Source organism: Tyto alba, unplaced genomic scaffold (assembly GCF_018691265.1).
Source record: "Tyto alba isolate M040663 unplaced genomic scaffold, T.alba_DEE_v4.0 Super-Scaffold_7, whole genome shotgun sequence".
Classification (NCBI taxonomy): domain Eukaryota; kingdom Metazoa; phylum Chordata; class Aves; order Strigiformes; family Tytonidae; genus Tyto; species Tyto alba.
Genome location: NW_024881328.1, coordinates 20,886,919 through 20,913,907, shown reverse-complemented (window position 1 = coordinate 20,913,907; position 26,989 = coordinate 20,886,919). Strand labels below are relative to the sequence as shown.

Genomic DNA, 26,989 nt, shown 5'->3' with positions numbered 1-26,989 from the left:
CTTTAGCTTAAAGAAAAAACAAGTATAAAAAATATCATCAAAGTTTTTTATAAACCTTAATGAATTTATATTCTCTAGAATTTTTGTTCATCTACAGAAGCAAAAGCTGAGTCTGATTTGCTCTTGTTACCTATGAATGCCCACATTCCTGCGTTATGTCTGGCAGAGCCAGGAATAGATCAGCTGTTGTGACTCCATATCCAGTGCCTTAAGTACATCACTGACCTTCCTCTACTAGCAGGATATCTCTATTCCATATGTTGTCATAAAACCCTTACTTGAAGCTACTAACTCTTACTAAGAGCTTTTTAAGTCTTGCCCACTCAATTCAGTCACACTTTCTTTAGTGGCAAAAACTAGAAGCGGTTTATATTTTGAAGTATCTAAAAAGTATCAGCACAGTGTTTTCAGAACTGTATCTGGTAGCTTAGTGACAAAAATAGGAGTGAAAAGCTGCATGAACATAGTCATTTTACAGAGCTCTCAAGCAAGTGAGCTGGATCTGATTTCTTTCCTGTCTACCAGCATCAGCAAAATTCTTTGCAAACCTGCCATGGACAAGTAAAATATTTTACCTGTAGAAAAAACAGTGGTTATATATATTTCTCTGAAAGCATAATTGGCTTTCAAAGCCTTTGTGTGCCTCACATCAACAGAACTTTTCTTGACTTTCACATGGTGAAAGGCTTGCACTTAGTTGAGATGTCCTTCATTTAATTTTATTTTAATTAAAATGGTGTTTGTGAAATTTAAGAGCTTAAAGTATTCCTCAATGCTGTTTTTAGTTCTCTTGAGTGCAACCGATGTGTACTTTCATTAGTATACATAAATTACTGTAGTATTTTTGTTTAAAATCAAGTCATAGCTGAGTATGGAATTGTTATTACAAAGTCTAACACAACACTTAGGTTTTTGCTCACTTCCTAAATAGGTCTGGTCTGTATATCTGACCAGAGGAGTTAAAATACAGATAATCTCACTGACAAAAATAATCCTTTGCTTCATCTTGCAGACAAATAGGTCAGTATTATTCATAGAATGAAAAGATACACGTGCTTTTCAATAGCCAAGGACCTTCAGTACCCAGGAGTAAGGAAAAATGGCTTAGGTTATTTTTGTTTCTTTCCCAATAAAGCCACTAATGCAATGCACCAAGTTTTACAGTTACTGTTTTCCAAACATTTTTTTCTATAAGTCCCAAGGAAAAATGATTGTAGAGGGATTTTTTTTGTTGTTGTTGTTCTGGTGCTGCAAACATACACATGCCTAATATTCCTGTGAGTGAAATGTCTACAGGATCAGGCTGTGGTACCACAAGTTGTTTTCTGATTCTTACAGCAAAATTTAGAAGCTATATTATAGGATTTTGAGAACATGCTCCTGTGGGAAATAAAATTGTGTGCCTGAAAGGTAAAACCTAATTGCAAACACTTGACATTTATCACAGCTATCTCTAGCAAAAAAGGATGTTCATTCCAAATGTTACAGAATTAACACTTTAAACTTGATCTCTAAAATAGTTTTTTATTCTTCCAATTTCTCAAAACAGTCATAAGGATTTTGGACTGGAGCTTAACAGAGAAAAATAAATAAATAAGTATAATACCTTAAACCTAAAAGATTAGTTGCTATGGATCTATTGCTGCTATAGACTCAATGTAAAATGAGTCAAAGTTAAAACTGAACCTTTATTATTGAGCCAAGGAAGTGGGTAATATCTGCTGTATTTTAACTGGTTTTAGGGCTTTCTTAAAATCTCTCTCTTTTTTTTCTTTTTTTTTTTTTTTTTTTTTTTTATTTTTGAGCTAACTGACAAAGGATTAAATGTCTGTCTCCAAACAAATTCTCTTTGTGACTTGGCATCAGTTTCTTATCAGTTTTTTTCCATCCTGAATGTCTCAATCAAGGACAACAGGTTTTGAAAGTTTAGGAAAATATTTGCCTTTACTTCCTATTCCTTGGCAGTATTTTATTACTATTTGAGAGCTGCAGGTAAAATGCCGGTGTGTTGCAGGTTTTAGTTTTTGTGAGGGAGCTGTATTCTTCTTGTATTTACAGTGTTTGTTCTTCTTGTTCATTAACAGAATTTATCACAGCTCTACTGATTTTAGGATTTGAGGAAAGTGATTTAGCATGAATACAGATGCTTTGAATCCATGGATTCTGAAGTATCTTACTGGTGACAGTGAAATGTTATGTGGTATTTGCCACTTACAAAACTCTCAATGGAAAATTACACGAAATCACATTGTTTAACTTCCCAGAATATAGTTTCTTACGTCTTGGAGCAGAGTTGTTTTGGTTTGGTTTGGTTTGGTTTTCTTTTTTTTTTTTTTTCCTAGAAATTTTGGAATTACTACAGAGTATGCTTATCTCCAATTACTGACAGAAAAACACTATCAGTATCATCTGGTGAATTTTAGCATGGATTATTGTAATATTTGCCAAGTCAGTTCTGAATGCTTCTAGGACATATACATTAGACACGTGCTAAGTAATATACTTGCAGTAACTTCCTATGAAACAACAGTGTGCATACCTGATACATTATTCAGGCGTTATGAATGCTTAATAGAAACAATTTTGCAGGATGTCTGCAGTCTTCATCTATGGTAAGCAATGTTTCTGAGGCAAGCTGCTTGTTCAAGAATTGTAGAAGAAATATCCAATATCCCAGTTCTAACATCTGTTTAATAATTTGGTTTACAACAGGATTATTGCTTAGTCATGCTGCATAAAACCAAAAAACTTATTCTGCTATTAAGCATGTTATGAGATCTTTAAAGAAAGGATTATAGCTTGCCTTATCATATAAGCAATGTAAAATTTTACCCTTTTTGACAAAGAAGGAAAGAAAAATCCATTACTTCCTTAGTAGCAACAATTTAATGCAAACAGACTTGTTATGCAGATATTTGATACATAATGTCAATATGTGAGTGGGGGTGGTCAGCAAGTTGAGTTTGTGAAACAGTCTTAAATTTCACTCACTGGTAACATTTTACATGCCATGTTTTCAGGCCTTTGTTGTATTGCGAAAGTAGAAATTACATTACTTTAAGTAAAAGCGGAGTTTTGCTGCTGTTTTGAATAAAGATAGATAAGAATCATAGAATTGAACTCCATGGACTCAGTGCATCTATTCCTACGTTCAGTTACTTTCCTGAAAACCTAAGTTCAGAAGCACAGAGACTATTTTTTTTTGCTGGAAAAAGCAGGGAAAATAAACCCAACAATGTAACTACTCTGTAAAGTGTTAAATAGTCTTTAATGATTTGGTTTTTGTTTTGACAGTGAAGACAAGATTCTGAGCGATGGAAATGCATGTTGTTCTGCTTATTTTTATAGCCAGAGATATCAGTGGGGGCCTTTCCAAGGACAGAAGATGAGTTTTCAAGCTTTTTGGTTGGTTGATTTCTAGTTAGTCCTACTGCAGTGTCTTCTGTAATTGGCTTTGAGTAGGACTGGATTCACATAAACAGAGTGACATTTACTAAATCCTTAGTCTTTTCTTTGCACTGACTCTCCAATATTTGGGTTATGAGAAGTTAGGCTTCAAGGAACATTGCTAACTACTTTGTTCTGCTTCATGTTATCACCTGGATGAAGGTTGGAGAGTTCTCTGAAAAGCAGACATGAGTTTGTCTTCAAAAAGAGTAACATTGCCTGCAGTTATGCCAGTAACTCTGCAGAAATGGGTATGATACTTCAATTAGTCTTGTAATTCTGACTTTAGTATTGTTTGATAATACATTTGCTTAGGGTAAATAAACAATGTTTAAAATAAACAGGGTTATATTTAATTTTTCACTTTTTTTTTTTTCTAATTCCTATAGTAAGAATTCTTCTTTTCTGATAAATGTAGATTTTTTTAATTTCATTGTGAAATATATGTTTATATAACATACATATATATGTGTATATAATTGAATATTTGTTACTGTGCTTTTTATTCTGTTACTGTAATACCATACTTTGTGCAAGAAATTGATTTTACTTACAGATTAATGTAGTTTTTGAATATAAAGTGTCATAATTGCATTTCAGAATATTAAAGTATGCCTCTGTAGAAGGCTATGATACTGTTCCTGATGAAGGATTATTGGAGTCCACTTCCACAGTCTTTGGATCAGCCTTAAACACAGCATTCTTTTTTCCTCAACCTCTCTGGCTAACACCTTAATAGTGGATGTTCCATCATGTATTTTGGGACTCAGGGTAACACTATACAGAGTTTCTCCATAGCCGCTGTAGCTTGCCCTTTTTTGTTATCTCACTAAAAAGTGGAAGCAATGCAAAATCGTTATGCTTATGTACACTAGGATTGCCTAGTGCAGCTCTATGGATTGGGGGGTATCTATGAGTTTAAAAATACATGTGGAAGTGAAGTATGGAAATATCATTCTCTTCTAAACCAGATATATTAACTTCTAAGAAGTAAGTTCAAACAAACTGTAACTCATTATTTTGATTTCTTTTGTAAATGTGTAGATATTTTTCAAAAATTCACTGCTTCATAATGTATCTGAATCACTGTTAATAGACTCTTCTGTTACTCAGAGGCTTTTAATACATCAGCAGTGTGAAAAATTAAATTTCACTGAAATATTGCTACAGTATTAAATGGTTTTCATGAGCAATTTACACAGAACACAGCATATAATTCTTATGGCATAAGTCCAATGGGTCTGAAATAGTACATGAATACATAGCTCTTATTGATTTGGGAGGTATGGTAGTCTTTTAGACTACTTAATTGTTTAAGTTGGAGGGGAAGCTTGGGAATATACAATTTTAGTGTGATTGATCAGCATATTTTAGATTATACTACTGTTTTAATAACTTGATCATATACTACTTTTCTGGTATAATTTCCCTCTTAGATTTAGATGTGTGCAAGATGTGCTCTTACACAGTTTTATCCTAATAATTTGGTATATTTCTGTTGCACTTCCCAAAAATACTCTCTTAAAAATGGTGTTTTAAGCTTAACTTCTCAGCTCTCATCCTATCAATCCTGTAATTCCCTCCTCTTCCTCTCTTCCTCCCCCCAACACCCTACCTGGTCTCAAATCTTCAGTTGTTGTAGTTATTTTATTTGTGGCTGTTCTTTGGTTATTTGCATGTTAGGAGATGAAGATCTTTGTTCTTGCAGCATGTAGTTGTGTTGGACTCCTCTGGTATTCAGCAGTACTTGGTGCTATGTGGGAGGGTAAAGATGTGTAACTTTGCTCAATCTAGCATTCAGAAGGCTAGGAAACTCAGTTTTAACTGTACTGTATATTTTAATGTATTGCTTTTTTTGATTTTGAGAGGTGAGCATCATTCTCTGAGGAAACGTAAGGATTTTTCTCTTTTGACAAGTGCATGGTAAGATTGTTTTCTGTGCATTCTCTCCTATTTTAAAACACAAGTATTTTCACACTATTATCAAATTAGCTGTTAACAGTTATTGGCTTTACTTGTCTTTATCTGTGTACTTTGTAAGCCCAAAATAAAAATAGTGGAAGTAGGAGGAGGAAGCAGCACAGGATATTGCCTGAGGTAGGTAGGTATTGGGTTACACACAGTTGCAAAAATTCTCAGAGGCATATGTCATCACTGAGGGCTCACTGTATGTCACATTTAATAGTCCTGTTTATGATTGTGATGTTTGTATCTATGCATGTAGAATTCCTCCTGAAAGTATTTTTTCTCTCTATTCAGAAGGTGCTTTTGTTATTTCTGTAGCGATACCCTAATTTCTGGAACTGGAACACTGCAGGGAGGGAATGCAGTAAAGAGCCTTGCTTGTAAGGGGTAACATTTGTGTATGCATGTGTAAATTTGTTTTTGTTTCTCATAAACATTTGAACCTTAGCCATCACCTTTGACTTAGTACTGCAAATTCTATTTTTTGTAATGCAAGAAGGACCTGGAAATGTAAAAATGTTATATTAGCACTGCATAGTCAAGAGAAACTTAAGCATTAGCTCATAAAGTATTATTTTATGTTATCAATCATCCCCAATAATTATTTCTTAAATTTATGGAATGAGTAATTGTGTAAGAAGTCTAGTTTAATTATGATGTTGCAAAATATGCAAGTTTTTAAATTTTATTTTTTTTTTTCCTCCCTCACAAAAGGTAAAATTTTGTATTATCAGTGTGATAATCTGGCTTTTTCCAGTTTCTTGAATACATGGGTTTTTCTCATTTTCATTCCAAATATCTGATATGCCTAGTCCAAAGTTATTTCATACTTCTTTCTGTTTTAAAATCTGATATGAATTACTTATCACAGTTGACGTGTTTTATTCTCAAGCAATGTATTTTTAACTAAAGCTACAGGGACTTGTTTAGATTCCAAGAGGTCTTTTAGCACAGGCAGAAAAATGGCTTGCTTAATAAGCATGGGGAATTATGCATATTGAGTACTATTACAACCAGATTTATAGTGTGTATATAGACTAGACATATAATTAATCCAACACAGTTAATGTCTTCTTTATCTTTTGTATGAATAACTTTGTATTCCTCTAAAAATGCTTTTAAGAAATTAGATTCAAAAGGTCATAATGCATTCAAAACACTGTTTTACAGTCAGTTAAAGATCAATCACTTATTCAAGATAAACACCCACAAGCCTATTAGACTTGTTATGTGATAAGTAGAAGAGCACTTATGCACCTGAAGTTGGATGCAAGGTGTATAAACAGTAAGAGTTGTAGTTTTTTCTACAGCAGCTGGGAACTTCGTAGTATACTAGGTCACATGATATTACAAAGCTTTGTGTACATAGGTGGTATGTATTACAGCTGAGTAATTTCCAGTGATTCTTGAAGATATCGCGTAGTGTTTTTTAAATGGAGGAAATATTGATTAGAAAATGGGGATGCGATTTAGATTGCTCAAACCTACGACTGATATAAGCATGCAAATTTCAAGATTCTCTTGCATCTTTATTCCATCTATTTTTCTGGCCTGAAATCATATGCTGCTTTAATCAACACTCACCCCTCCCCCAAGAAATAATGGTCACTTAAGCCAAATTGTACAGAGAATTAGTAATGTCTGTCTGCAAGGCTAAGAGCATGAAAGTAATTTTTTGGTTTTGCATTTGGGTTCCCTGAGATGAAAGGCCAATATGCTAATCCAGGAATTTTACATAAGGCACTTTAAGTGACATGATAATGGTGTCATTAAATGGATACCTTTTATAAAATAACTGGAGGCAGACAAAGCATTCATGTGTGAAACATCTCTTAGTAAGGACAATTTGAAAAATAATCATTTAAAGCATAAACAACACCCGTGTCCTTTTTGTATTTTGTACAGTAATAAGAAATTAAAGACAGAAAGAAAAGAAAGGGTAACATCCTGCAAAAATTTGAAGACAGATAAGAGGTTTAAATGGGAAATGGACTTGAGTGTGCTTTAAAGAATTTAGGAACAATGGTCAGAAAACCTGTGGTGGTTGAGGTGAAATATTTGAATCATTGTTAGTTCTTATCCTTAATGGAATGTTTTGTTTCATGACTTATTTGGGGATCTGAGAGAAGATAATGGGGATAACCACAGGTAAAGCAGTAAGATGAACCTGACTGGAAATTCAGTCCAGAATTAGGTCTTGGAGATAAATTACTAGGATAAAGCATCAGGATATGCTGCTACTGGTTCTGCAGAGTTTAATACAAATAGTAAAGACCTTGAGCCAGAACAAGAGTTGAGGAAAGTTGAGGAGGAGGAATATATATGGGAATGGGCAGAGACCCAAGCTGAATTCAGGAGATAGGTAGTGTGTTTTTTAAAAGAAGTTTATTTTTAAAGTTGCTAGAAGTCCAAGCTAGTATGTAGGCTTAAGGAAAGGTCTTGCTACCTTTGTGTATCTAACATGTGATAAGATAGCTACATTTTGTTGGGGGAGATCTGGAATTCTTGCTTCCTCTTGTTAATACATAAAATCTTTGTGAAACTAGTTTTACAAGTATCTACCTCAGATACTTGTTTAAGGAAGCATACAGCTTTCATGTTAGCTATGAAACAGTTCATGAACTGCCTGGAATTCAGTCATCTGTCATACCGTACTTGCAGACATTAAGTTACCTAGTCATGACAGAGGCTGATGTAATGCTAGAGATTCAGTTTGTGGATGATAGGGAGGGTGGCAGATTAGCATATTCTGTCACTTTGGAAGAGGTCTGGTTAGGTCCAGAGACTGTTTAGGAGAGAGGTACTGGCAGGGCCTCCTCAGGGAAAGGTACTGCAGGACTTTTCTCCTCCCTGATGATGCTGGCAAAATAAATCTATATCTGATACTATACTCGAAACGGGTTCTAGGATGAATTTTTGCACTGAATATGTACTCTTAGTACTCAAGCAGGCACCTAAAAATGATGTCTGCTATAGCAGTTATATGCTGGTTGGACAGTCATATTTCCTGCTTTGAATAACATGAAACCAGTAAAACTTCCTACCATTTTTATTGTATATAAAAATGTTTCCACGTGGATAAATGAAATTAAAATGGGACTAACTTTAGTAGTCCCTGTGGTTCAGCTACTTGGGTGGAGAGGGAGGTTTTTTCTCTCCTGTGACATTCCAGTTCCTACAAGCAATCAAATTCTGCAGAATATTTTATATACAAAATTGTCAACAATCTTGGAATTGAAAATGTATAGCACTATGCTGCATAGCTGCCATGAAAGGTAGGGATGTGTGTGTGTGTGTGTGTGTGTGTGTGTGTGTGTGTGTATGAGAGGGTGACTAGTAAGTGCACGGAGCTTTTTAAAAAGTCTTTTAAAATCTCAGTAGTTTAATACACTTGGTCATTACTTGTCCCTTGTATAGTTTGACAAGGTTTAGTGGCACAATTAACGTTGCACTCTGTCTCCTCTCTGTCTTCAGTCCTTGAACAAATCTTTGATATGTTTTTCAGTTTCTTCTTGCCTTCTTTGAACATCTAACATTCTTCATACAGTAACCAAGGAAATTGGCAGTGTTTAGTGCCCTACTCTGCTCATAATCCTCTTCTGTTGGCAGAAATCCTTTGGAAAAAAAACAGCTTTTTCATCAATTGAAGAAAGTGCTTGGCCATTTTCTAGCTCTAGTACTTTAGTCTCCTCTTGAATAAATTAGGCTTCAAGAAGTCAGAACTTGACCTTCAGACTGTGTTGTCTATCCTTGAAGTATATCAAGAGCTATTGCTGAATAGTTCTTTCTACTGGTAGTAAACCCCATACAGATTATGCTGCATTGCTGTATATGAAGGCAGAAACTCAACAAACTGCACACAAGGTGTTGGCGTCAGTCCTATGTGAAAAATCTGATTTCCCTTACATATCTGTCTTCTGTGTGCTACTTTCAACATGTTACAATGCATAGGCAAGTACCTGGAAAAAGCAGAGGATTTTATTTTGCTTTGATAAATTGAAGATATACTAATGAATACAAAGAAAATTCATCACCTTGCACCAAGGAATTATTTATATTTAAGCTCACTTTATTCCTCATTTTCAAGCTGTTGCTATGGTACTGGCCATGCCCCATGCTCCCTCACTCCTTGTTTTTCAGTCTGTGGGTTGGGAACAGACGCAGGACCAACCCAACAAAATGTCAGCTTCCTTAAACCTAAAAAGGAAGTTATGACTGTATGATCATATATTGGGTTTGTGTGGCCAGGTTTTGGTAGTGGGGTGAGGGGTGGAAGGGTGTACAGGGTTGGCTTCTGTGAGAAGGTGCTGGAATATTCCCCTATGTCCAATAGAGCCAATGCAGCCAGCTCCAAGACAGACCCACAGCTGGCCAAGGCTGAGCCCATCAGCGCCAGTGGTAGTGCCTCTGGGATAATGTATTTAAGAAGGGGAAAAAGTTTCTGTGCAACTGCAGCCGAAGAGAAGAGTGAGAATATGTGAGAGAAATAACCTAGTGTGAAGAGTCCTCCCCTTCAGGAGGAAGGAACAGCAGACACAATGTGTGATGGACTGACCACAACCCTCCTTGCCTGTCCTGCTGGTGGGGGGAGGAGGTAGAGTACTCGTGAGTAAAGCTAAGACCAGGAAGAAGGGATGGGTGGAGGGAAGGTGTTTTAAGATTTGGTTTTATTTTTCATTGTCTTACTTTGATTTTGATTGGTAATAAACTATTTTCCCTGAGTTGAGTCTGATTTGCCTGTGATGATAATTGCTGAGTGATCTCCCAGTCCTTATCTTGACCCATGAGCTTTTCGTTACATTTTCTCTCCCCTGTCCATCTGAGGAGAGAAGTGATAGAGAGGCTTTGCTGGGCACCTGGCATCCAGCCAGGGTCAACCCACCACAGATCAAAACTTCTGAACCCATATAATGCTATTGTAACACTGGAATTTTTACCCTGGTAAAAGTCCATCTTAGTCTCTTACACTTGGTAGTGACTTCCTAAAGTTTCTGTTTTGAAGTTGTTCTTATTCAGTTGCTTTCAACTCGTTGTTTATCTTTACATTATTTCAAGGCAACCTGTTTTATGGTTTAAAGTAGTCCTATGAGAACACATGTATTCTGGCACAGTGCAGTGAATAATAGGTGACTAGGGGACAGTACAAAGCAAGGTGAGTCAAACTTCCCAAGTCACAATTTCCAATAATACATATCAGCTTCCTGAGCCAGAGTTGATAGGCTCTCATCATATTTCTCATATTTCATCATATTTCTTGTAACATATTTGATCTCCTCTCTGGCAGATCCTAACGGCTGACCTATATCTCTACTAATACACAAGCTTGGGCATCAAAAATGTTAACTTGGAGAGTCATCATTAGTTCCTTTCTTTGCCAGCCCTGTGGTTACGACTTCCTGCCATTTCTGTCTTTGCTGGTACCTTTTCTGTTTAACACCACTAAAATTCTTATGAAGGACTGAGACCTGGGAGGAAGTGTTCAGTTGACACCCTTAATGCTTTTCCTTTATTTCCTACTAGAATCCTATTTTTTTCACTCTTCCTCTGATTTCTTCATGGTCTTTTTCATCACTTGTGTTGCATAGTGTATCATTTCTACCTCCAACTTTTTCCCTAACATAATATTGTGCTTTTTTCTTAAACCACTTAAACTGCTTTTCTGAATGAGTTAATTCCCTTCTCCAAGAGGTTAGCAATTAAATGATATCTAGACTGAATAGCAACTGGAGCCCTCTGCTTGTCTTGTATTAGGTTGACAGCCAGACTTAACTAGCTCATCAAATTATCCACCAGCTGTGTATGCAAACCCTCAGCGTTGTCATTTTAACTTTGGTCCTATTGATTGTAACTTGTTGGATTGGCGTTCATCACCATTGTTTTGGGTATCCCGTTTGACAAGACTTTTAGGGTGATCAATACACAAATAAAATACGTACATTTATGATGATATAAACGTGGCTTGTGTGTGAGGAAGAAAAGCAGCAGCCAGAAAACCCAAAGACCTTTGAATGGAGGGTATGACAGCATGTGTAAAGGTGAGAAATGTGCTACTGATTTCTCAGTTTTCCCATACGACTAAAGACTGTTCAGTCTATGTACCTCATTTTTGTTTTAGAACAAATAAGATTTCAGAAATTCAGGTATTTTGACAATTATTAGACTCTCTTTATTACTACATCATCCATTTAACATTATCTTTGTGTCCCACTTTGTTCACTTGTTTTAGTGAGTGTCTCCTGTATTAGATGACTATTACATTTTTGCCAACAATTGCAGGACCTGATTTCCATGCCCAGGTGCTGCTCGTCTTTTTTCTGTTTCTGCAGTGGTTTGAATTTGTCAGGAAAATTTGCTGACAAATCTGATATAACACAACAGTGTATAGTTGGAGGTTTTACATAGTTTGAGTAGACATTACTAGCTTTATTGCAGGTTTTAGTCCTTATTTGGATTTTATGCTTTGTCCAGAAGGAACAATGCTATGTGAATAAAATGAAAGACAAGTTGAAAAGTGCTGAGGGATAAAACAGTCTGTCAGAATAACTATTCTACTACAGTTAAATCTTGCTGTTATGTACCACTAGTGAGTAGAAACAGATACTCAGGGACAGTATTGTGCTGGAAGGATGTAGTAGTCTGACCCAGCAAAGCAGGTTTTTTGGTCTTATACCAAATAGCAAAGTGTTTCAGTATTCTAAACCAACTATTTATTATAGTGGGTTAACCCACATAGCCTTTGCTATATTTGCTCTGGACATTCCTTGTACCACTCCAGAAATTCCAAGAAAATTTCCAAACTGTATCTTCTTTAGCTAAAAATCTAAACTTTTCTTAGTCTTAGAGAGTCTACATTCTCTTCTCTAGTGACCTCTGTGGGAATACATAGGTGATAAAGGTGATGACAAAATCATTCTTTGCTTTGAAGCTGTGTTGTAATTCAAGCCAGAACTTCCGTATAAAATTGTAAAAGTGAATGTGAATGAAAATTTTAAGAATTTTTTTTTTCATCTCAAAAAAAATATGGTTTAGGACTGCTGCAAAGGAAATGGAAACTATTTGGTCTCTTAATGGTGTTATTCAGAGACTTGGTCTTTCTCAGCTTCAGCAAGAGATTTGCTCTACTGAGAAACCAGCAACATAGTGTGAAAAACCTAGTAAAAACAATAGGTACTTCTTTTTATAGCTGGTATCTCTTCAGAAACATTAAGTGCAGCCAGAACGTGGCAGTAACAGATTTGCTTTCTCTTGTGCTGGAACACAGCATTCTGTTTATCTCTGACAAGCGAAGGATATGTTGGACAAACTGCACTATTAAATACAGAAAGCCTCATTTAAATAATGTTAGCGCTTTGACATAAATAGGGACAAGCTATTCAAACATGAGGCTGATAACATTCTGCCCTTAACTTTGTTGTACACAGAAAACAAAAACCAGAAGTGTATTTTGGTGGCTTTAAATTTCTTTCTCCCTCAACCTTCGTACATGACTTTTTGGAAGGTATAGTAGCATGTGGATAATTTAAACCGTATTTCTAGTTTTGGGGGATAAAGAACACTGGTGTACTGGGAACTGTTTAAATTTTTTGTTTATTTTCTATTTCACAAGTGGGTTTTTTTTGTTTTTTTTTGTTTGTTTTTTTTTTAATGAAATACTGAAGTTCCTCCTTCAAGTGAGATTCTTTGAATTCTCTAGTATGATTTTCCATCCTCTCCTTCTTTTTAAGTCTGGCTAGTCTAGATGGATATTTTTCTGTCAGTGTATGTTAAATGCATTTTAAATGCTGCTATTGTCTATAAGAAAATGTAAAGCTGTGTGTTACTTTTAAATATATAAAAGCTATGTAAAGTTAAGAATTAGCAGGCAGTGTGGAAACAAAGGACTGAAGATATTAAATGCCATAAGTTTATTAATATGGCTAATAAGTTGTTCACTTCCCCTAAATTAACTTTTCATGAAGAAAGGTTCACATGAAATCCACACTTACTAACCTTAATGCAATAATCAAGTCCAGTCTGAATATTGATCTCTTTAAATTGTACAAAAAGGCTTTTGACCTTTTATCATAAAGGACTTGGTCTGGGGGCGAAATATAAAATTCTTAGCCACTACCAAGATGAGTTTTGTAACTTGGTAGTTATTTTAGCAATTTCCCATGGATTTTGTGATCAATATTAAGGTAACTCCAAGTGAAGATAATAGGTCACAAAGCATGTACATTTAGCCTAAATAAGCTTTGTACTGTGAGCTGTATTGGTTGGACATACTGAACGATATGAAAAAACATGGTGATTCTGACACTAAGAAGTTATATGGCTAGAAGGGAGAATAGCTTACATACCTGTTCAGAAGCTGGATTATGTTATGTTCTCCACTGAGTTTTACAATTCCCTTGGTTAAAGAATTTTACCCAACTTTCACTGGATTGCTATCATCATTTATTTATTTTTAGTAGCTAAGAAGATGTAAAACTCTTGTCTTCCTAATTGAGATCTACATGCCTATTCACTAGGTTTAGATTAACCAGGGAGCCATGTGTACTGTGAACTGAGGTTGAGAAGTGACCTACATTTGATTAGTAGGTTTACATTTGATTAATAGATTACTGTCTGTAAGTAAGTGGCCCATAGAAGACAGGAATAGGGAACCTTTTACCTTTCCCAGGGCCAAGAGGTTTATCAAATATCTTTGTGTCAGATGTTGATGTACACATTTAGCATTACTCAATAATGTAATGAAAAATAACTAAGACTTATTTTCATCATTGTTTGTAAGATGTGGGTTCTCCACTCTGATTTAAAGGTGAGTATGAGTAAGAGTCTGGAATTACTTAACTATAGTCAGCTGTTCTAAAAATGAACCATTCCTTCCATGTTTATCTTTATTTTGCAGTCTCTTACTCTGTAACTGTTTAATCTTCACAATAGCTCTTCTTTTGAAGGACTTGGGGAAAATCCATTGATACCAATCAATGTGAGCTGCATTACCCTACTGAAATTTTTCAGAAGTATGATGATTTGTAAACCATTCTAGTAACTGCTATGAACAAGATGGGGAAATGTTTTCATAAGTTTAAGAGTGGATTTTCTTCTAGGAAGAGACATATTCAGATAATGTTAGTAGATTCTTTCCTATCTGCTTGGCAACAGTGGCTCACAAATTCATATTACAACACCCCAGAATTAATTTGCTGCAGTAGTCCTTGGGCTTTTCCTCTTTTGCGGGACTGAACAGAAGTTCACGTCAGATGAAGTAATAGATGGAGCCTAAACCCCTGTTTCTGTTGATGTTAGAGTAGACTGAGGTTTGCCACTGAAATTTCTTTAAATTTAGATTGTATAACTTTCTGTTAACTGTTTGGTTTTTGCCTTTTCATTTCCAGTGTCCCCTCTATTTAAACTGGCAATTTTATTTCACCTGTAAAGAGTAGATCTGGGAACATGTTCTTCCATATCTGTTGTGAATAATTAATGCTATATAAATCATTTAGCTGCTCTGCAGTGTGTTTGTCTTTTATAAGTGATCCTTTGAGTAATTAATCATTTGGCATACCTGCTAATTTTCTTTCATTTCTGCTATTCCATGGAATTGTATTTTTTAAATTTTTTGCTAATGATATTTAAGTTTCCTCACAGCTTTCTAGTTGTTCATACACATCTTACCAGTTGTACTTGAAATGCCTTTTTAGCTGCTTCTGTTTGGAATCTCCATAGTCTGAAAAAAAATCTCTGGTAAAGCAGAATAATTTAAGACTCTCTATTTAAATAAATTGTCCCATCCACCCCTGCCTTTCCTTATAAATAATGTGTATTCTTCTTAATGATTTTATTGTAGTTTTTACTTCTACAGATCCCTTTGCATTTCTTACTCCTGATTTGGTCCTTTGTTGTTGTAATGGCTGTTGATGGTGATAAATCTTTCATTTTCTATGTTTAATCTACATGTTATTTATTACTGCAAATTTTACTTACAGTATGTTGAACTTCACAATGTAGCTGTTATCTAATTCTCCAGTTATTGTACGTTTCTGAGCAAAGTATCATAAAATTATAGTTATCGAATAGTTAACAATATCACTTTCTGCTTTGAAAGTGTACTGTGAGATATTTGTCCAAAGCAGTGAAGTTGCTTTCTATAGACCTTGTATTTTGTTCAGTTTTATACAGAGAAATGAAATTTCTACAACTCTTATATTAATATTCATAACTATATTTTGCTTCTGTTGACCAATACTAAAAAAGTGAATGTATCAAATTCAGGATTAAATAATGTTATTTATATTTTAACTTTTCTGTTGTTTTTCAAACTTTGTTTCACTTCAGTTTTACTGACGTTGTCTTTGAGATGACTGCTTGTCAGCATTGTCCTCATTCTGCCATTTTTTCTAATATCATAATGTGATTGTTATAACCTTGGTTTGAAAGAACTTTGCTGGTATACTTTTGCACATAGCTTATTATAATTTGAAGATCTGCATAATTTAACCTCCCTTTTTATAATACAACATATTTACACATCTAAAGCAGTAGTCATATGAGGAAGTTTAAGTGCTTTACAAATCTTAATGAGTTCAATCTGTTTCCGTGTTGTACAGAAACAGATTTCAGTTCCCCTACCCCATTTTACAAAAAGGAGACTGAGGGACTAATACTGATTTGCCCAAAGTCAGATAGCAAATGCATATTTTAAAACTAAGAATTGGACCTTTTTTGCCTATATGTAATCTCAGATATTTTTTGTTACTTCTTCACATTGCTATTTAATTCCTTTTTTTGGTGTGGTTTTTTCATTCATGGGATGGTCAATCTTATGCTGGATTAGTTAGGACACAGACTGTACTAAGAGTATCAAGGAGGGAACTGACTGTTTGGGCTATATAATACAGACAGTTGCCATAGTAAACTATCAGAAGACTACTTCAGAAAATAAATAGATAGTATTTTAGTTGATAATGTGTGCATAATGTTACCATGAAATTAAACACTTTTTTGAATACCTTCTAACAGAATATATAGGTCTAAAAAAATCATTGTGTTTTGAGGCAACAAATTCATGAATTGCTTGAGAAATCAAGCTTATCAGCGGTCTTATATTTGAATAAAGGCTGGAAATTAACATTGTTTTTGTTCTTTGAAATGTCAGTTTAAAAATGGCTAGATTTGTACAAACAATATGATGTTGTGGTAGGAAAGGTGTAAGAAATTTTCCTAGACTTTGCTCTTTTCTTGCCACTTTGGTTTCATTGCAAGACAGACATAATTGATGATTAGTGGTTTTATATATTTTATTGCTTGTGGGACCATAACTCAATCTATCAATGTGTATACAAATAAGTGTATACAAAGTTCACTTTTTGTCATGTGGAAGAACAGCTCCTCCTCCTTCAGGAAACTACTTAATTCTTTGATGTTTGCTGTACTTGTAATCAGTGACGTCTTATTTTCCGTTTCTTTATATTGATCCCTCAAGTCTTCAATATATGGCTTCACAGGCTGTACAAGGTACTCAGTTTTTCCTTAATAGTCTTGATGGTCTGATTGAAGATGATGACCATTTAATTTTATTTCATATCACTTCTAAAGGGTCCAATCTTCCTATTTTGTCTGGTTTTTATAAGTTTTTTGGTTTGTACCTTGAGAAGAAAGCAAAGTACTCTAGAAAGTTGAAGCTATAGAATAGAAAATGTTGCTGGCAACAGGATCTTAAAATTTCCCTTCCTGAAGTTGATAGGAATACAGGGAGTTTGTGCAGGACAGAGATTTTTAAGTCGAATGCTCATGTCACCTAAACTACTGTATATATATCCTATATATTTTTCTGCATGGGAAGAGTGTTCCTTCTGCCTCTTGAAGCTATACTGTGTTCCTCTGTTTTGTGTCTATGATTTAGTTGCCTGTGTTCATTCCTCACAGAGACATGTGCAGGACAAATTTTGGAAATCTCCAATTGTGGTGATTGAGAAAATAGTTGCTTAGTTGCTTTACAATAAGCAGCTACAGTTTATAATTCTGTGCACCTTTTTTTTTTTTTTTTTTATTTTTAATGACAGATGTCAATTTTTGCAAATAGTGAGAATCCTTCTGGCATGGAAAACTTCTCTCTGGAGTAAATACTGGAAGCTGGCTTTTTAACTGTAGAATGGGATGTTTAAAGGGAAAGTCCTGAATTCAGATCTGATAATGAAGACAGTAAACTTTACTAACACTCTTTATTTTTTTAAAACTAGTTGTGAGTTAACCTGCTCTTAAATATTTTTATGATCCTTTCTAAAACCAAGACAGGCTATTGCTAGAAGTCATAAAATAATTCAAAATGATAGAAATTTCCAAGCGCTTCCATTATAGTTCAAATACACACCAAATTCCCCTACCCAATACCAATATGAATAAGCAAAAAACTTTGTCTAGCGGGGGCAAGGTTGGAAGTTGGAGAACAAATGCTTCAGGCAAATAGCCTGTTAGTTAACACTAAAGACAGAGGTTAGCATAGCATCAGGCAGGATCTCAGGGGAAGCATGGCACCCTGGAGTGTAAGACTTTAAGGCCTGGTTTTGTATACAGTAGCTGTGCATTTAACATAAATGTGACTGAAATTGTAATGCAAGTACAAAATGTGCAATGTTTTATTCATGGGGGGAAAATAGTTGTAGGAAATATAAGTTAAAGTTAGGTGCTTGTATCATATAAATAGAAGTGGCCTGATTTTTTTTTTTTTTTTTTTTTTTTTTAAGGTACTGACCATCCACTGTCTTAATGACTATACAGGAGCATTAAGAATCATATAAATGTCAGGTCATTTTGATGTAGGCATGTGCCGAGTGGTGGTTATTCTGTTGGATCTACCTGGCTTTTTTCACACATTAGGACTTAGTTTGAAATTTTAAATTCCTCAGTGCAGGGTATGGTCTTTCCATATGTTTGTACTGTTTCTGCAGATTGGAACTTCCAAAACAGATGGCTTGAAGATTCTGAAGAATCAGAATTGGACACCCTCTCTTAAAAGTCTATGAAACACATTATTTAATTATTGTAGAGGAGATGACAGTTGAGTGTGGAAGAAGACTCGGAGGAGTAGAGTCCAGCCTTCTCTTGCTCTTCCCTCCTCCCACACTGATTACCTTATGTGCTCTTTTGCTTATTCTTTTAAACAGTTTCTGATTATTTTTTGCTCCTGATTATTTTTTAGTATAAAAGCTAGGGTTTCCTTTCTACTTTTCTGTGTTAAATACTAGGTTATATTTGTCAATATTGATTTTACATTCTGAGTTCAGATGATTAGTGATATACAAACAGTAATATTTTATTTTGAAGCAACATTTCTTATCACATTTTTTTTTGGAGGAAAAAGATGCATTGCACAGACTTCTGGGATCTTGGCTGATTTTTAAGATATTGAAAAACGAAAAAAGGATGTGTAGGAAAGCTGTACCTGCTCCGATAGGCAATGAAATTGATTAATGCTTATCATGCTTAGCTTGGGACTTTCTTCTTATAAGAAGATCTCGGAGCTACTGATTTCTTACTTCCAGTGGTTTAACTGGAAGCTATTGAGATGTTTCTTTTTCTGACCTTGGAAAGAACCAAAATCTTCTTGTATTTATAAACTAGACAGGAAAGAAGAAGATTTGAGCACTACTGAGGCAACTTTTTCTAACTGTCTACTAATAGATATAGTCAAGGGAAGCTAAATAGCTTGCTTTAGAACAAAGCTTTAGAGTGCACAGTAATGAAAACTGTAATGACAGCTTGTTCTCAATTAGCAGCTCTTTTCTTATGTTCTATTTCTCAAGCAAATTTTCAGGAGAAAAAATTAAAGAGAGGGGGGTGATGGGCCAGCCTAATGCATGGTGATAACTGCTAATAAAAATAAAGTAGTGGTCACTCAAGTTTCCTCATCTCTACAGGAGGTCAGCATAACTGCATCTTTAGCATAATCTGCCACCCTTTAGTTCCTGGAGCATCCTCTACTTCTGGGAAGAGAAGTATTTATTGCAACATATTATCAAAGAAAAATAGGCTTTTGAATTTATCCTTTTTCATCTGATCCACTCCTCTTGGAACAAATACATTCCCAGCAAATCCTACAAAAGACTTTGCTTCAAACACAGCAGAAAGCGCAGACTGAGCAAGTTTTTCTAATTAAAAAACCCCTCAAAGGTCACTCTAACTGATGAGATTTACACCATCACATTCAATTCATTAAACTAAAACTGTAACAGAAGTTCATAAGGGTCTATTAGGTGGCTGTCTGTCTGTTGTCTCCTGCTGTATTTGAATATCTTGCAAGGAAGAGGAAAAGGGCACAGCATTTGTGTTTTATAAGGTAACACGTCATAGCTGTGAGCATTGTTCTAGACTTGCACAGGATTTATTTCCCTACACCGAGAAAGCAAAGTGGAAATACTCACAGAGAATATAAACTCTGGGGTTTTTTCCATTGTTTTTTTTTGTTGTGTTATTTTGGTTTGGTTTAGCTGTGCTCCTGTAGTCCAAGGCCACCTCCAAGGCTTCCCACTCCCCAAGCTGAATGGCTGCAGGCAGCTCATTATCATGACTTGTGTTGCTGTCTTCAGCATCTTAAAAAGTCTTTTTCTATTTCTTCAGCAATAAGAGTGTAGTCATCTGCACTGTGACTCTTAACCCTTTTAAAAAGAATTTCTGCAAAAATCATCTGTCAAGGGCCTCAGCATGGGCTGTACGTGCTCTTGCTGTAAAACAAGCATACCATCTAACTTGATGAGCACCTGGAGAAAATTGTAGTTGCTAGTATGTGCTAGCAGGGTCCCTAGCCAGGGAACTGGTGTGGATTTTCACCCTGGCTTTGTTGCAAGAATATTGAGAAATAGAGTAGCATATTTCAGTTGGAAGGGACCTACAATGACCATCTAGTCCAATACTAGGACACTTACTTTAAGTCCCTCCTTTCCTTTCCCTTTTGGTACTGCCTCTCTCCTTTCTGGCACTTCAGCCTGTAAAATCTTTTAGATTCAGCCTGACACAGACTTAGTGGAGAGGCTAATGAAACTATCCCTGGTCTCCAGTTCTGCCCAGAGTAGGACATGTTTTAAGGTGATGGGATGCTGTTTTGTCTACTCACCTGTACAGCCCTCCATCACATTCACAGCGCACCCTGCCAGACACCTCTTTTAATTTCATCTTTCAATCCTTGTAAATACTGCAGGAATTTAAATAATTCATGCTGATTTATCCTGAACTGCAGAACATAATTTCTGTGTGACTAGAGTAGGAGTTTAAGCTGTGTGTGTGGAACAAGACCCTACTGCAAGCAGGCTGCACTGCTACTGGTCTCACTTGCTTGGCGGTGGGAACACTGCGAAAGCATAGATATCTTATAAGACCAACTGCAGCCATTCCCCACAGCTGCTTTGGCAGTATTGATCACTGAATTCACTATCAATGTGGTCTTTTTTCCTTTTGTATTAAATGTGAGTAATTTAGGCCTGCGGCAACTTTGAATCAACTTTCTCCAAGCTCTGCCTGTTTTCCCTGGAAGAGTCTGCTTTAAGGTGGTTGATCCATGAGTAGAGATAGATTTTTATCCACTCTAGAAGTGTGATTTTAATGTTTGCCTTATCCTGGAGATCAGTGCTGTGTCAAGGGTGGCTGAACCTTGTGTGGAATTCTTGAGCTGTCATCATTTATTAGCTGAAATATTAAAGCAAATCACCATGGACTTCATGCTGATTTAATATGCAGGGCCAAAGTTTTGTTTACCTGCTTGTTTGTGTTTATAATAAAATCTCAGACATTTGTTTTATTTTAGGAACTATCTTACTATTCCAACATACAGTACCACCGATAAGAGTTGATCCTTCTATCAGGAGACTCAATATTTTTCGCTCTGTGTTTTGTTTACTTTTTAAAAATGAGAAATAGGGGAAATCTAACAGAGTATTAGGTTTCTTGACTGCTGTGAGGAATATGAAATTATTTTCTACTCCTATACAAAAAAACCTGTGTTGACTTTAATGGGATTAATCACTCTGCAGAATTTATGAAGAGAGAGAACTAGTGTTTTGCACCAATTCCATCCAATTCACTGATTCATCTGATTAATTTCATTCATTCTCCTTCAGAGAAAGAAAATACAGAAGAAAAATACCCAAATGGTCATGCCTTCTTTCAGTCAGTCAATATGCAATAAGACTTTCTCAGTCTCTTCATTTGAAACTAAGGTTAAACAGGTTTAGCTTCACTTCGTCAAGAACTTAGTGGACACACATTCTTCAGGACTCTAAAATGTGTACCAATCTTGAAAAAAAAAATTTTTACTGAAATGTAAAAGTGCAAATGGCAAGGATAAGTCATGAGAATTTGTATTGCCGCCTCCCTCCTCCTCCATAATTACTTAATAGAATAAAGAAACTTGGAAAAACTGCTGAGATAAAGCATGATAAAAATTGTCTACTCTGTGATAAGTTTTTTGCATGTAATCTTCTAGAACTTTTTATTTACTTTCCTGGTCCTCATAAGATGGTAATTCTGTTCCATGTATGATGCTTTTGATATATATATACCCATATGCTTTTTTGTACTTATAGTTCCAGTTCTTGCTTATCAATATTTGAGGCAGCTCTATAGCACCTCCTGGTTTTATGTTCTATAGAATTGTGAGCATGTGGAATATGATTGCTGTTCTCTGAACTAACTCTAATTTTATAAAATCTTTCTATAGTTCTGCAGTCACAGAGTTCTTGAGTTTCATTGTTTATCCTCCATGGTTTTTTCCTTAGTTTATATAAGAATATAGAGTTTCACAGGGTCTATTTACCTCTCCGTTACATTTTTTTTTTTTTTTTTAAAGTGAATGCACCAATCTGTCCAGTGTCCTGTGGCAAGGGATGTCCAGTAGCCAGATTCAGAAGTGGGATGTGCTTTGCTCAGCTGTTTTGTTCTCAACGATGCCATTGCACTAGAAAGAAATGGCTGTCTTTAGTATTGCATCTTATGTGTATAGGTTCTTGTCTCAGTCATGAAGATGAGATGAACGTATTTGGACTAACTGAATGAAAGATTAAACTTATGGCTATTTTAGCTTTTTTATTTATTGCAGGTAATTAAAGTGTATAGTGAAGATGATACTAGCAAAGCTTTGGATGTACCAAGTGATATAACAGCCAGGGATGTATGTCAGCTGTTGATATTGAGGAACCACTACATTGATGACCACAGCTGGACTCTGTTTGAACAACTTACCCACACAGGTTTAGGTAAGACTAATACTATATAATGGTATGGCAGTAAATAAGGTGTTGGGTTTTCATTTTCGCATAAAAGTACAATTGTAATAGAAAGGCATGGGAGGGCTTGTGTGAATTTGTTCTTTTGAGAGTTTGTTGCTTCTGTTTCTCTTTTTTTTTAAAGCATAGCTATAAAGGGCATTTTGTTGCAGTACATTTGTCTCATACTGCCTGATCGGAATCTCTAAGAGTGATTTGTAAGACACTGACCATTAAGATTTTCACTACAAATTCTTCCTCACTCTTCCTTGATTTTCTTTGGTCGTTCTTCCTCTCTTGTTGGTATTTCCTGCTTATCTCTAACAAGGCTTGGGTTATTTTCATTGCAAATAAAATCTTTGTTGTTCCCAACACACCTGAGTGAAATCTCTTACCTCAACACAGAAAGGTGTTACACAGTGCTGTTCTCTCTGGACAATAGGACTCAGTCTGCAGAAACAACATCAGAGTAGGGTCTTAGCATTTTTCTTCAATATGGCCAGTTCGGCTAGATTTATTGTGAACTCTGGAACAGGAATACTTAAAAAGCAAAACAAAACCATTCTGCTAAACTTCCAGTTATGGACCAATGAATTGTGTTGAAGTGACTTTATGCTTAGTATTTTAAGTTACTGGAAAGAAAACCCTCTGAACTCTTTCCACATCATCAGCGTTCCTCTAGTATAGTAAAAAGCCTCTATTTCTATTACACAGTTTAAAAGATGTAACTGTGGTTTCAATTTTAACTTCTGGTCTCTGTTCCTTTTTGTAGTGTATAGATGTAATTTTGCGGTATGAAAACACGTTAAGACAAATTAAATGTAGGGAGAAAGTGAATGCTTGCAGAGATGTAAAAATTGCAGAACCCAAAAGAGACTTCACTCAGCAAAAGATGAGTTTAGAAACCCACTGCTAGGATGCAGTATTGAACTGATACTCTGGTCAGACAGTCTTATTTCCTTTTGCAGAACTATGTTGCAGTACTGTGTTGTGTTTGGTTTTGATGGGGTATTATGTCAGAAAAAATGTACTAGAAGGCAAATGTCATAAAAAATCTGGTTTTGATTTCATGTCACTCAAAGTTTCTATATTATCCTTAAACTGTGGCACTGTACTAAAGTTACCAAAGGTAGTACTTCTGAAACCTCAGGAGCAGTTCCAGCTGCTAGTACAAAGTGTGTCTTGAGAAGGAGGATGTTTTGTGGGCCTTCTTGCATTCTAAAATACATAGAAGACTCCTTGAAGTTCTTAATTCTCAGAAGAGACTGCACTGGTACCTGGTAACTCCATTACTGTCAGTTTAAGAAAAACCCTACACACCACCAACAAAAAAAAAAACAAACAATCCTCCCCCGCTACACACACACAGTGGATATTTATATATGGCTAAAAGCTATTGTTAAGTTCCCTTTCTGTGTTTGTATCTAGGGAATCTGGACTCGTATAAAATAAACTTGACTGTGCGTCTCCAACTGTATTATGTTTAGCAGCTGTATTTTAAAGACGAACTACAAAAGCTAAAACTGTTTTCTGCTCTTTTATCCTAAGAAGGCAGCCACAAATGTTTTTCATTATTTTTTTCTTGCTTTGTAACATTTCAAAGATATTCATAACCTTTTGCACTGAATGTATGAGTTGTAAGATGCTTCCAGCTCAGAGTAAGGTCAGAGTTAAATCTGGGTTGAGGCTGTAAATGACTGACTTCTACAGAAGAGGAAGTATAAAAATAGCTTTAGACAACAGTACTATACAAACAGTAGAAGTATTTTCTGTATATTATAGTGTCGCTGGTGATTAGGTAACTATTGAAGAAGACACTTTTGACAAACCATGCCAGAACAACAGTGTCTCTGTTTCTACAGATTTATTTGCACAATATACTTTTTGTGTGTTTTCTTCAATCTGAAGGATTTCTTGGAAGATTTCAATATCAAATCATTAGTGAAGCTGCTTTTCTTAAGATTCTGAAATTCTCAAATTTGCTGTTGTGCAGGTCTGAAGACCTTCATTCACCATACAGTCTTGTGATTGCTCGAGCTGCTTTGGGCTTAATTTTAGAAAAAAGATGATTTGTTCATTTTTAAAATAAACTATTTCCTAGATGATGAGGAAGTCAATTTAACATTATTGGCCAAGGAAACGAACAATTCAAGATATCTTTTATTTATTTATTTATTTTTATAATACTGAATAATAATTGATTTATTTTTATGATACTGTTAGATTTGTTTTTGTTTGAAAGGTTTTACATATCGAAGTATATTCTTAAGCACTGGATGAGTAACATGAACAAATATTTTTCAAATCCAAATTTAGTTTTGGACTGTTTATGATTTATTATTCTGTTGTATGTTTTACCCATGGAAATTTGGACAGGTTTTTTTCTGCTACCAAGTTAAATGAATGGCTATAGAAAGAAGTACTGTGAGTGTGTGTCTGTGTAAATTCCAGTGTGATGGGGATTAATAATTCATTCATCAATTAGCGAACATTTTCCTTGATATCTAACAGATGTCTGAATACTTCTGAAGTAGATATAATTGCATGAATCTTAGTGAGCTGAGCACGGCATTCTTCTTTTAATCAAGACAGACATTAATTACATCACCAGAGTGTGCCTTCATTGCTGTGTGGAGGTATCTGAAGGTGAAGGGTAAAAAAAAAAAAAAAAAAAAAAAAATTAAAAATCCCACCGAAATCAAAACTTAAAACCACAGTCTGTATATTCCTGTTTTCACAGACCTATATACTCTTTAGTGTGGAGCTATATTGTTGAACATTAAGCATGGTCATGTCTTCACTGCATTGAATGGCAAGTGCTGACCAGGTTGTGCTGACTCGGGTGAGTGGGCAGGGGAGATGGTTTCTCCACCTGCGCCGCTACGCCAGGGCGCTGGCCAATGCACCCCATCTGCCTGCCCTGGGGCACCCACACTGCACACAGGCTGCTGCCGCTGCCTCATCACCCAAGAGCCAGATCTCAGCCTTCCTACCCATCTTTGGAGTTTTGCAGTAGCCTGGGCTCTATTTCAAATACCTGAAGTATGATGATTATTACAGCACTATAAATCACAACGTATTTAAGAACTGTGTGCTTCTGATATGTGTCCTTTTTGTCCCAAGCTATTGAATTCAAAGACATTCTTGGATGTTTTCACCTTGTCTAAGACTATTGAAGTCAGCTCAGGTATGCTTAGATTAGGATGATGTTGTCATCCTTACCCCCAGGTACCTTGGTGGTGTTGTCCCATACTTCCATTGCAATTCCCCTGTACAAGGCAGCCTACAAAAAAAGAACAGTTTTCCATACCTGTTCTCTTTTTCAAGGAAAGTACTGTCTTCATCCTGAAATTTTTCCTTTGTAGTGAGAAATTTTTGTGTTGACTGTAAACAGTTTTTCATTTCCTTCTGCAGCTCACGGGACTTGTGTTCTAGGGTTCCTATTTGAGTAGGCGATAGTGCCTCAGACAGGCACATCATCATTGTGTTTCAGTCTCTCATTTTGATTTCACTATCTGCATTCTTTAAGGTAGCCTGTGGGAAGGCTCACAAAACACTATCTGTGCAATGCCAGTGGGTAATGGTTTTTATGTTTTTTAGCTAGTTTATTTCTGCTCCTCCTTCCCCCCCCCCCTTCCACCAGGTGGCTAGAGAGGAGGCTCCTTGAAATGTATTCTGCCATGCACTTTCAACATTAAATCTTCTTTCATGTGCTTTAGTTACTTTCCACAGTTAAGGAGACTCAGTTTTGGACTGTAGCAGGTACTCTTTATGTTAGAGATAGTAGTAATAAAGAGGTGGTAGAGAGGAAGGTAGAAACTCTCTGGTCTAGCTGGAAGAGAAAAAAATGATCTAACTAAACCAAAGTGCAGCTTTTTCATGTCAACGTGTAGGGATTTGATTACAGGGCTGTGTTTTGGAGGGCACTAACTCAGTCTTTCAGTTCCTTCAAGAAAGTACGTGGAATCAATTCTAAAATATTTGGTGATGTGACATCTTAAAAATAAAGTACTACCAGCATCCTTACCCATCCATTGGGGTGATGCAGAATGTCTTCTTTTTTGTACCAAGAAGTAAGTCCTGAGGAAATGGTATTTTCTTAAATGTCACAATGCCAAGCATTTAAGAGTTTTAAATGTCATCCCAGAGGAGCACTTTCTCTCTATAAAAGTGAAAGGGAAAAAAAAAGTTGGTTTTGAGTAAGATTTTCAGTTCTTTAGTGCCTCTTTACCCCTGCATCTGAAGAATGTGTTTTGGAGTAGAGCAACCTGTACAAGATTTTAAAATGCTCGCTTTTCTTTCAGTATATTTGGAGTATTTTTTATTTTCTGAATAGCTTT

At 35.7% G+C, this 26,989-nt stretch overlaps 1 protein-coding gene across 1 annotated transcript in view; it reads left to right on the top strand.

Annotated features, from left to right (window-relative positions):
- The window catches only part of GRB14 (growth factor receptor bound protein 14), a 65,382-nt gene that overhangs the window by 13,852 nt on the left and 24,541 nt on the right, over positions 1 to 26,989 (top strand). Inside the window, exon 3 of the mRNA XM_042784414.1 lies at positions 22,484 to 22,640. Coding sequence (XP_042640348.1) covers positions 22,484 to 22,640 — 157 coding nt within the window. The remainder of the gene's footprint in view (positions 1 to 22,483; positions 22,641 to 26,989) is intronic.